The sequence below is a fragment of the Lampetra planeri genome, unplaced genomic scaffold (genome assembly GCF_965212315.1).
Source record: "Lampetra planeri unplaced genomic scaffold, kcLamPlan1.2.h2 scaffold_1825, whole genome shotgun sequence".
Lineage (NCBI taxonomy): Eukaryota > Metazoa > Chordata > Hyperoartia > Petromyzontiformes > Petromyzontidae > Lampetra > Lampetra planeri.
In genome coordinates, this window is record NW_027614568.1 from 1 (window position 1) to 12,256 (window position 12,256).

At 41.5% G+C, this 12,256-nt stretch overlaps 2 protein-coding genes across 2 annotated transcripts; one reads left to right on the forward strand and one right to left on the reverse strand.

The window, feature by feature from the left end:
• Window positions 1-5,473: 5,473 nt before the first annotated feature.
• GTF2F1 (general transcription factor IIF subunit 1) lies at window positions 5,474-9,200 on the forward strand. The gene is made up of 13 exons (XM_078622871.1): window positions 5,474-5,485; window positions 5,646-5,692; window positions 5,992-6,064; window positions 6,175-6,368; window positions 6,469-6,639; window positions 6,849-7,054; window positions 7,173-7,320; window positions 7,403-7,458; window positions 7,543-7,674; window positions 7,755-7,825; window positions 7,937-8,078; window positions 8,177-8,315; window positions 8,996-9,200. Exons 1-13 carry the CDS (start codon window positions 5,474-5,476, stop codon window positions 9,198-9,200), a joined length of 1,596 nt encoding a protein of 531 aa, XP_078478997.1.
• A 1,061-nt stretch (window positions 9,201-10,261) lies between these two features.
• ALKBH7 (alkB homolog 7, RNA demethylase) lies at window positions 10,262-11,702 on the reverse strand. Its single transcript, XM_078622870.1, has 5 exons — window positions 11,688-11,702; window positions 11,323-11,553; window positions 10,671-10,844; window positions 10,459-10,583; window positions 10,262-10,382 (listed from the first exon to the last, which is right to left on the reverse strand). The coding sequence occupies exons 1-5, from the start codon at window positions 11,700-11,702 to the stop codon at window positions 10,262-10,264; spliced, it is 666 nt and encodes a 221-aa protein (XP_078478996.1).
• Between the last annotated feature and the right edge of the window lie 554 nt (window positions 11,703-12,256).

A 12,256-nucleotide genomic window follows, 5' to 3' on the forward strand; every position in this document is an offset into this window, starting at 1 on the left:
CCTCAGGGAAATTACATTAATTTAATACTATTACTCATCCTTCACACTCCAAACCAATATGTCGCCTGCAAGTGTCCAACAGTTTTTTCAGAGAGAAAGAAAGTTTAACATCTGCAGCAAGTGGCAGAGGGGAAATTTCTCTGAATTCACTGCTTAAATTGTGTTCCAACACTCACATATCGTCACTTTCAACTGAGAGTATGAAGCTGCTGCAGCTAAAGTGGTTTCATATCGTGCCACTGTCAGTGGTCATCGAGAGAATATTGGATTGGTGAGAAGAGATGCAATGGAAGCATCTGCACACTTTTATAACATCTATTAAGATGAAACACATTTGTATTGTTTGTATTTTTTCATAAAGGTTGTTGCGACATTCTGCTTTCCACTGACCGCCTCTGGCAAAACGATGCCTGTGTTGTCTTTAAGTTGTTGGTCCATGTTGTCCAGAAAAGCTCTCTCTTTTGTCTGGCCCTGCAACACATACACATCACATCGTGAGTACTTAAGTCTCAGGAAAGTGTCATATTTCAAAATTTTGCTGTTCATAACAAACCTCTGCAGGTTCTATTTCATCCAGAATGTCCTGAAGACCTGTTGAATTGTAGTACACAAGCTGTCAGGGAGGTACAATTCATTGAACACATCTGAGTATGATTGTGTTCTACACTGTGAACAACTGTGTCCGATGCTCACTCTGACAAAAAGAAATCCCCACAATCCACAAAATCCCAGTTGAAGGGTAAAATCCGTCTGGACAAGAGCAATAGAAGGTCCCCGGTGCATTTGTACACACAGTTTTTTCGCCGCATATTTCCGGTGTCTCACTGCATTCATCTATGTCTGAGGGGAAACACTAGTTAGACATATAACAGGTAAATAATAAATCAGATGAATACTCAGGTGCACACACCTGTGCATGGGTTAGAGAAACTGGCGATAGCGGTTGGGTTGTTCAGCCGGTAACCATGGAAACAGGTACAGATGTATGATCCAATGGAGTTTGTGCAGTTGGAATTGGGACCACAAATGGAAGCGTCTCTGTCACACTCATCAATATCTGTCAAATACACGATAATTAAAGGACACAAAACTGGAAATGCAGTTGTAATTGTAGAGTTAGGACATATTTCTTCTTTCCACTTCTCACATTTGTCTGAACTACACAGGCTGATAGTTTTACTTCCATTTCCAGGATCTAGAAAAACTTCTGCTGCAGCACCTTTGTCTGCTGATAATATGAGAAACAGTCCTTCTGTGTCCTGCTGTTTGTGCACTCAAGTCGACAATCAGTACTTCAGTGTAAATACCAAGACAGATGTTGGTCTCGCTGGGTTCCTGGTCGGTTTCAGTCTGTTCATAGCCCAGCTGACATTTACAGGTATAAAGTCCAGGTGTGTTGGTGCAAATGGAGTCTGGGCCACAGACAGTGGAGTTGAAGCATTCATCAATATCTGAGGAAGAAGGAGTTCATTTAGTTATGGTATAAAAAATATCAAATGCACTGACACATCCAATCGGTGAACGTTTCAAACATGTAAAAGCAGACTTGATTTCAGAATGTGCTGCTATGACATCATTTTACCCACCTTGACAAACAGGGGTTGCATCGGGTACAAGGATGTAGCCTGTGTGACATTCACATTTGTAGCTTCCTATGCTGTTGACACAGGTCCCGTCTTTACCACACATATCTTCAAGACACTCATCGATGTCTGAAGGGAAGAGCAGATACTGGAGAGTAAAATTCTGTCAGGACAAACAGGGATTAATTGCAGCTGAAAATAAATAAAGACTTGTTACCAGCTGTGACGAAATGCTACCTGTGCACTCATTGCTGCCTCCGGGTGGTAATGCGGGATTGGTTGCGTTGAATCCAATCAGACAGTCACAGATATACGAGCCAATGGTGTTGGTACAGTTGGAGTGAGGACCACAAACACCTGAATTCCTCTGACACTCATCAATGTCTGTCAAAGAGATGCAGACAGGTTTGTACTGCATACACACACACGCACACACAATGCAGACACCAAAATACTTGAATTATCCACAGATGTTCAGACAGAAAACATACCAGTGCAGCCATAGCTCTCCTCTGTGGGTAGATGTTCTGGTGGGATTTCATACCCAGTAACACAGATACACCCTCCAGAAGACGTACACACAGCCAGTGGTCCACATGAGTCCGACACACACTCATAATGATCTATGTGAACATGACACACACACAAACACAAACATGAAGCGAAGTTCCCGTACAAGCAGTATTTAAAGTTAAGGAAGTGACTGAGTTCCTTACAAGTTACAAAACCCGAACTACCATGTTGGTAAGATGATGGTTTGTGTATGTAGAATCCTCCAGGACAGAGGACCACTGCCATGGCAGCACTATGAGAACTGCAACTACTAACATAAGTGTATGTAGTTCCACTTGTTGCAGTTGAAGACTCAGTTGTTGGATATGAAGATGCATAACGAATGATGTAGGAGAAGCCGCCACGAGGACCTCCCATGCAGGAGCTCGTGATTCTGTCTCCACCGATCCCTGTGAAGCGCCACCAGCTGTTCATGAGATGAGCATCACTCTTTGGGAAGCCAGGAAAGGAACTGGACGTAAATTCGATGTTCCGCCATGGTTCGGTCAGATTTTTGTAGGAATCACAAGAATCTGTGTAAAACAGCGAAAATGAAAAGAAAACAGTTATGTGTCATCTGGGTTTATGAACTGAATGAATTATTCCTACCAGGAGGGAAAACACAATGTCCACTGATGAAGAGTGATCCTGGAAAGCACAGAGACAAAGAAGAGTGTCATCAAAAACTTCTCAAGATGATTCACAAGCTGAAATTGCAGCAGACAACTGATACAAAAGTATTCTCAAACAATCTAAAAGTGTTGGCAGGATCTGTATAAAACTGTTTGATCTCGATGCTGAACCATTTTATGCTCCTCAAACGGTTTCTGTCAAAGCAAAAGATTTACAGCTTGCTTCAGTAATGCTGGACAAAAAACAATACGGCAGAATAACTTGTCACAAAGGAGAAACGGATCTGAATCTACTGTAGATGTAAAGATAATTTTAAGAGAGTTTTAAAAATGATCTGGGGTAGACTTCCTCTCCTGCTCCCTACTTCATTGCTTTCTTCCTCCTGCTAGGGCTTCCAGGTCATGTAGACCATCTTGTAGAGTAATTAGGTCATAATTTAGTCATCACACACATCACACATCACTTACATGAAATATAAATGAACTCACCCAGGAGAAGTGAAAAGGCAGAGCAGCTCATCGTGTCAGGTCCCACACCATAAAACAACATCGTTGTTCAAGCTCTGTTTACTTACGGTGTGTTTAGGAAATTTGCACAGCATCCAAAAACTGTATTCACAAGGTTTGGTACTGATGCAAAAAACAATGCAAATTCATTTAGATGTGATGAAAAAGACTCAAGACAAGACTCAAGGAAGAGGGGCGCTGTACTTTTCTTAAAGGGTTTATGTGGGCTGGAATCATGGAAGTTTGAAAATATTTAGATTACAGTTATATCTGTATTCTGGAGTACACGTGGTTCAGTTAAGATGCAACGACAAAGATCTACATTTGTTAATTTACTTGAGTAAATGCTAGTTTTGTATACAGTCGTGGAAATGTATTCATAAGGATTTGTATGAGTGGAAGATTTCTTACGTGTCCACATGTACCACCAGAAAAGATGAAGAACCTCTTATAGTTTGACTTATTTGGGCATTGCTGAACAACAAGTGGAATCCAAAGTTACATGATGAATGAATTAGCTGTGCAACGTAAAAATGTAGATACAGTTTAAATGAAGAAATGTGAGTATATAATGACCTGAAAACAAGCCACCTAACTGTACCTATCAACTATCTTTTTTGGTTTCTTGTAAATCTTGCATTTGTTACTGTGCTCTGTTTCAGGCTGTGTAATCTTGTCTTATTTGTCTGCTTACCAGGACAATGTATTTCAGATAATTGACTTCTTTAAGACACATTCATTAGACACAGATACATTTATAAATGCTTTTGTATTGAAAAAGATTCATGCCAAACCAGAACTCATGTCAAATGTAAGATTATTTAAATGAATGTTACAATAAAGTGTTTTAGCACAAAGGTTGAGACACATGAGGTGAGACAGCACAGGCGTCGCCTGTCATGATGATTTGTTTTGTAAAACCGCAACATGTTGGTGTCTTTAGTCTGAATGCAAATCAATCGCAAGAGCCTGAGAATACAGTTGGGGAATAAACGGCATTAATCTAACAATCTTAGCCAAATTATTATTTTTTAACATCACTGTGATGCTCACAGTTTGAATAATAATCTTAATAGTATTATGATCAGTATATTGGATGAGGTTGGATTTAACAATATTGTATTCTAATCATCATTTTACTTGATATCATATCATATCAACACGTCTAGATGTCAGGATGGGGGAAAATAGTTAGATAATAAGCTAAAAGACTAAAACTGATACTAATACAGGTAACTTAACAATTTGCAGTTTATGCATTTTAGCATTGGCCTACAATAAATACTTCACCTGTGGATATCCCCTGAATTCACAGACTTCATACAGCTACTGATAGGTACTACTACTTGCTTTACTTTACTTTCTTTGCTACTTTATTTGTATAGCACCTTTCATACACACATGCAGCTCTTTAGTGCTTTACAACAAAATGTTTAAAAATACATTAAAACAAGGATGAAACAGCAGAAATGATTAAAAAAAAGATGTTGAAACACACAGAACAAAAGATGTGAATATCAAACAAACATAGAAACAAAACGTAGGAAGAAATTCCTTGTTGCTGGGAACCAATGTCTGTGTCCGTGTTTCCTATCGACAACATTAACGCAGGGAACGAGGAGTGCGCGTACCGGTAAATGAACGACATGCTTATAAATATCTTGTTTATTGTGTAGTACTGGTCACTAGTGGGTGTCTGCACCCCGGTCTTTCTCCTTCCACACACACCAAATGTGAATCGTGAGTAAGAATTGGCCCTGACCGTAGATTGCTGTGAAACATCGCGCTAACTGTGAGACTGTTGTCCGTTTAGCATCGGGAGCTACCGCTGTCGGTACGAATGAATCCCGCTCAGGGACTTTTTCTTTGTTTAAATCTTCACTTTGCTCACCGAACACGAAAGCAGCATATTCTCTTTCGTGGTGAAATGTGCCATTTGGGAATGAGTCCTGCAGCCGGTCGACTGGTTGTTTGTGAAACAGAACTTCATGGACGTTGTTAGCTAGCTCGCCAGAATAAACATCCTGTTCTTGTCAACAATAGATTGCACTATTCTCATCAGACATTTGACACATGCTAAGCGCTATCATTGTCAATTATTTTTGGTTTAAACTCTTGACAACGTTTCATTTCTTCATTATGTCCCTAGCTTGCCCTAAGCTGAAAGTCGATGTGCTAAGTCAATACAAGTATTTCACCATGACGTCACTGGTAAGTAATGACTTTCAATGACAAAATGCTTCATGCTGTTAGTGAAGCCTGCTTTCACTGAATAAAAGCTGTTAGTCGACTGTATACGTGCTATAAGTTGCAGTACAACAATACAGATGCATAACCGTACTATATAATACATTTCCTTATATTCTTACAGGGGGGCAGCAGCTCCTCAACCACTGAATACACTGTGCGAGTCCCAAAGTGAGTAACATGCACATATACGTGTATCACACTGAGTAAAAAAGCATTTTTATGTCACAGCATAGGTGGATAATATAATCTGAACTGTAGAAACGTATAACATAGGAATTCCTATGTACGGTTTTCAGGATAAATATTATTCATGTGTTTATTTTAAAACGTGGCCTCGTGAAGCACTTGTTCATCTGTGTTTACGTTATTTGACACGTTGTGGGTCACTGTGTGCGTGCCCTCAGTTGATATGAATTCATTGCGAAGTCACTACTTATGTGTGTGTGTTATGCTTCTTTAACATGTAGAAACACCAGCAAGAAGTACAACATCATGGCTTTCAATGTAGGAGACAAGGTCAACTGTTCGACCTGGACCCAGGTAGGCTTCATGTTTATTTAAACACTGATTACTCAGTCAGCACGTAGTGTGATTGAAAAAGGGACTTTATGAAATGAATAGCATATTGTTACGATAATTAAAACCCTTAGGCTCGCATGGAAAGAGACATGAGTGCTCGTCGAATATACGGTGAGGAGGAGACGACGGATGGTGCTGCTGGCAGTGAGTTTGGCAAAAAGCAGCGTGAAGAAGCACGGCGGAAGAAGTATGGTATCGTGACACGGGAGTTCAAGGTGGAGGACCAACCCTGGATTCTCAAAGTCAATGGCAAAGCCGGCAAGAGGTGAGGAGAAGGATCAGCCCCAAGTGTTTCTTGTAGTGTTTGTATTTGTGGCACAGAGAAGTTCAGTCCAATCCATCTGCTTCTTCACCGTGTCCGTCAGGTTCAAAGGTCTGAAGAAGGGCGGTGTTACAGAAAATGCTTCCTACTACATCTTCACACAGTGTCCTGATGGAGCTTTTGAAGCTTTCCCGGTTCACAGCTGGTATAACTTTACACCTTTGGCGAAGCACCGAACTCTAACTGCCGAGGAGGCCGAAGAAGAGTGGGGAAGGTGAGGACGGGGATGTAGAGAGGAAGGTAGAAAAGGATCATGTGGAGCTGAACGTGGCTGATTGCTGATGTTGGAGCGACACATCGTTATTCCAATGTTATTGCATTGGAATCGTTTCTATAACACATCGTATCACCATGGCAACAAAATGAAAGGAATAAAGAATAAGGTTTAAAGTGTGTCATAAAGGGAAACTGTCACTGATACAGGAGGAACAAGGTGGTAAATCACTTCAGCATCATGCTTCAGAGACGTCTGCGAGAGCAGGAGCGTGGTGAGGAAGACGAAGATGAGAGTGAGAAAAAGGGGAAGAAGAGCAAAAAGGGTGGTGTGAGAGGAGGCGACCTGCGCATTCACGACCTGGAGGACGACTTGGAGATGAGCAGCGATGACAGTGACAGCAGCATGGGAGATGGTGAGCAGAAAGACACGGCGACAGAGATGGAAGTTGGAAAAGCAGCTGAATGACTTTGTTGTGACGCGTTTCCTTCGGCTGTCACCATTTTGATCACGTTCTTTTTTTCATCTGACAGATGGAGACAACAAGATAAAGGCAAAGAAAGACACAAACAAAGGAAAAGCAAAGAAGAAGAAGAAGAGCAATGACAAGGAGGCTTTGGAAGACAGCGACGATGGCGATTACGAGGGTCTGGAGGTGGATTACATGTCAGATGAAAGCAGGTCAAATTCACACCAACTTCTGCAAGTTCTTCTTAATGTTTTACTTTTCTGTTTTAAAAGTCCATGTGTTTTCCGTATGCAGTTCTGAGGAGGAAGCGGAAAGGGGGAAGCCGGTCAAAGGAGAAGACCTCCCCAAAGGTCAACGGGAAAATCATTCATACATTTATTTCAGCGCTTGATACGATGAGTTTGTGTTTATGGTTTGATGTGTGTCCGTTACAGGGATCGATGAGGCCTCTGAAAGTGAGGAAGAGAGCGAGGAGGAGAAACAGAACGAGGAAGAAACCAAGGAGGAGGAAGAAGAGGAGGATGGAAAGAAAACACCAGTGCAAATGGAAAAGAAGAAGAAGAAAGGTACAGGCGCAGAAATACTTTGACTCTCTCCTTAGCGTTAATGAACTTCAGCCAAATGTCAAGAACCTTGTGCACCGCAGACAGCAGCGGAGAATCGGACAGTTCAGAGGACAGCGACATCGAGGGGGAGACGGCGTCTGCGTTGTTCATGGTGGGTTGTGTGTCTGACAGCGGTTATTGTCACAGCAACCAGGAGAAGTCATGATGCAGTGGGGTCTGTTCACCAGCAGTCAATCATCTGTCTTTGTCCTCACCGCCTTAGAAGAAGCGCACACCTCCCAAGCGCGGAGGCGGGCGTGGCTCTGCAGGAAGCTCCAGGACCGGCAGCCGCCCAGGGACGCCATCCATCGACCCTGCAGCCACATCCAACACACTGCGTGCTGCTGCCAGCAAGTTGGAGCAAGGTGTTTGTTTCATCCGCCACATGTACAGTACACGTACAGTCATGTGAAACTTTCACAAGCAGACATCAACGTCACGTATAAATCTCCCTTTTCAACAGGTAAAAGACAAACTCAGGGTCCTGTCACAGACTCGCCAGCTGCTAAAAGGTTGAAGATGGAGCCCAACAGCCAAAGCCCTGCTCCCTCTGGGAAGAGCACACCTCAGCCCCCATCAGGAAAATCCACTCCCAGCTCCAGGTACTTTTTAGTTTTTGAGTTGGTTCTCCTCAAGTGACTACAGGTGCATCTCAATACACTTCATTATCACCAAGGTTTTTTGGGGTTTTCAGTAAATCAGTTCAAAAAGTGAAACATCTTTATGTGTAGATTCATCACACAGATGGATGTATTTCGAGTGTTCATTTTTAACTTACAGCTAATGAAAACTCAAACCTCATATCTAATCATTCTATACTGAAAGGAAAGTATTTTAATTTATTGAGATGCACCTGTCTTGTTTGATGTCAGTCACTGGACTAGAAGCTTCAAACTAAAACTTAGCTATTGCTGTCACCAATACAATATCAACAACATTCAAAAAGTGAAACACACCTTTATCTATAGACTCATCACACACAGACGGATGTATTACAAGTGTTTTCATTGATGATTATAATTTTCTAAGATGCAGTGGATTTTCATGCACTGTAAGTTATAATTATCAAAATGAAAATAAATAAACACTTGTAATATACAGTATGTGTCTGTGTGTGAAGACGTTTTATATAAAGATGTTTAACGTTTGAGACTGACTCACTCAAAAAAAATCCAACTTTTGATTGTAATTTCTTGAGATGTGTCTGTATACAGCATTACTTCACAATAGACCCAAAGTAAAACGACTGCTCATCTGTGAACGTACTCTCTCCCTCCTGCAGTGACGTGCAGCTGACAGAAGAAGCAGTCCGCCGCTACCTGATCCGTAAGCCCATGACCACCAAAGACTTGCTGAAGAAGTTCCAGACCAAGCGCACGGGGCTGAGCAGTGAGCAGACTGTCAACGTGCTGGCGCAGATTCTCAAGCGCCTCAATCCAGAGCGTAAGAAGGTAAACGACAAAATGCACTTCTACCTCACTGAGTGATGGGTAGCAGTGGGGACGAGACGGTCAGACTGGACTGCGGATAACGTGAGCAGTGGTCGGAACGCTTCACGTGTGGTGTGGAGTATTTTGTTAAGTTGTTTTCATCCTCTGAACTTACGGAATAGAAATCGCTGTTTAATTTACAACTGAATAATGATTTAAAAAAAATCTTAGCAAGAAGTTTTTCTAATAAAATTTGAAATCTGCTGTGCAATATTTGTCTTCATGCGGCGTCTTTCATTGCTAGTGTTGATGGTATTAAAACATCCTGTGTTGTTTACGAATACCTTATAAATATGGTTCAAGATCCTTCATTGATAAATTAACTGCTTTAATTGCTGCTAAATCAGATGAACCTTGAGTACAATGGTGGAATTGTATTATTTGCTTGATCATATTACTGATATTACTGAGAAGTAGCATTAACTGGTTACTTCTGGACGAGTCAAATATTCATTCAAGGTCATTCAACTGTTTTATGTCCAAACACTTGTGATTTATCATGCTTGGCATCACTTAGATTATAAATTGAGGTTCATTTATTTTGTTCCATTAAATTGTGCAAATCACAATAGAAATAGTTACCTACTCTGCATGGATGAGCATCACATGCTGTAATACTACTTAATATTATAATTATATAAATACCATTTTTTTCATTTCCAATGCCAAATAAAGTCAAGTGAGATGTAACTTAATTTTTTTGAATTTTCCACAACCAGTGTTTTTCTGCAGGTGGTGTTGTCCCCTGCTGGCCATTAGAAAGAATGCATGTTTACAGCTAAAAAAAAAAAAAATCAAGAAGAGACTCATGGCATGTTCATGGTCGATTATCCTTATTAAATTATGAACAGTGACGTCAGTCATCAGGCTGGTTCAGCTAGTTATTTCTGACATTGCAGGTCACCTTGACAAACCAGTTCACACTCAGACAGACCAAGAAGGGTGTCAACTCGTCAGAAATGGATAGGATAAATTAAATACCAGCTGCAATACATCAATGAGGACCACTGACACGATCCTCTGGTGGCACTTGTGTCCCAAATGAGTAGATGGAGGAGTTAACCCGGAAGGTTCCGGCAGATGATGGCGATCCGACGCTGCCGAGGAACTCTTTGTCCGTTAAACACAGACTCTTCATCTTTAAGGATTTCATGAGTGAAGTTATACCTGGCCTGGTCCCTGTGTGTAGAGTGGAGGCACGTTACTTATTTATGTATTCAATCAGAATGTGTCAGGACTGCAGTGTTTACTGAACCTCAGTATGTAGAGGGAGCGTCGGGGCAGCAGCAGGTCCAGCCACTGACTGGGGGAATCCTCCTTCACCAGACGCATGATACTGTCTGACAGCAAACTCAATCCAGCAATAGTGCTGCCACAGAACTAAAAAAAGAAAAAACAACCCACGGGTAAAATGAAAGCAAGGACCCAGCTGATGTCTTAGCGACTCCTTAACTGGCAGACAGTGACCTTGACGCTGTCGATGTGAGGCTTGATGTAGCCGGTCTTGTCCAGATCCAGGACATGCACAGGCCCAAGAAGTTTGCTCCCGTCTGCGAACACTACAGATCGTACACGAGTCAAGACCTCCTCACACGCCGCCCCCCACCGCACACGCTCGGTCTCTCTGTAGCCGTGAATAGCCTACAAACAGTGTCACAGGACAACCTTAGATCTATGGAGAAGCCCTGAGACACAATGAGGCACATTGGGGTCATTTTCTGCATAAAACAAATTTGTATTATAAAAGGCTTAAAAACAAAATCATAATTTTAACTTATTTGTACAAATGCAATATTTCAAATTTTAATTTTTGCAAGTAATAACACATGAACATCTATTTAGTTTAATAAGTGATATGTTACCAATAAATAATCATTGTTATCTATAATATGTTTCAGATGGAACAACTTCACTTATATTTCTGGTGATCTGGTTTTAAAAGTGTCATTTTATGAATGAAAATCAGCAACGAGGCAACGTACTCGGGTAATATATACACAATTTTAGTTGATGGTGATGCAGCAGAGACATTTAATATCTTTAGTTTCTTTTAATAGTCTTTACTGAAGGAACTAAGTTAACAGGAAAGTCGTTAACCGTGATTTGATCTTCGACTTACATCGTCCCAGTGATCAAATTCATAGCGTTTCTTCTTCAAGCCGGGCTCCAGCTCCCGGAGAAAAGCCTCCTCGTCCTCCTCGGTGATGAAGCCCGTCCTCACTTCCACCTGTGACCCCAGGCTCTGCACCAGCTCCCGGCTTGACCCGAGGATGAGGGCGTCGTCCTTGGCTGCTAGCAGGCCGCTGCTAGCACAGGAGCCCAGGTACCGACCCCGACAGGCAACAACGGACTGTTTGTGGACGAGTTTAGCGACTGTCAGCAACAGTTTCATTCTCCTGTTCGACGTGTAACCTCGTAAACCTCGTCACAGCGTCCCGCCTCCTTTCAGCTGCGTTTTGTTTTTAGCGAAGAGGATCAGGGTGCCTTGTCGGGCGCCATGTTGGAAACGCAATGCATTGTTGTGAATGTAGTCAGTATGACGATGCATAATCGCGATTTAAAAGTAGCTTTACAGCTTTATTTAAATGCAAAAATTGCTCAGTAGAGACAAAGATGAGCTCAATAGAAACAATAGAGATAAATATTAAAATATTTGGGACAATTAAAAATCCAATTAGTCACGTAGAAAATCATCCATCTGTTGGATGTTATTTTTTAACGGTGCAATATTGTAAATATTAAATAATATCAGTTTAAAAACGCTCATTAGTAATAAGTTGTACATGAAATTGATATGTATAAATAAATACTTAATCAATGATTCGCTGTGGCAACCCCTGAAGAGGGACAAAGCCGAAAGAAGAAGAAGAAGAAGAATTGCATGTATTACAGATGCAGTTCTACTTTGTGACCACTGGAGAGCAGTAAAACCTTATTCATTGATGAGTTCAGGACTCCCGTCAAATCCCCTCCAGAAAAAAGTTAGACACACCGCTCATGTTTGCAGGGGTGACGTGATGGTCTCTGATGCAGGAAAAAAAAAGGCCCAATCA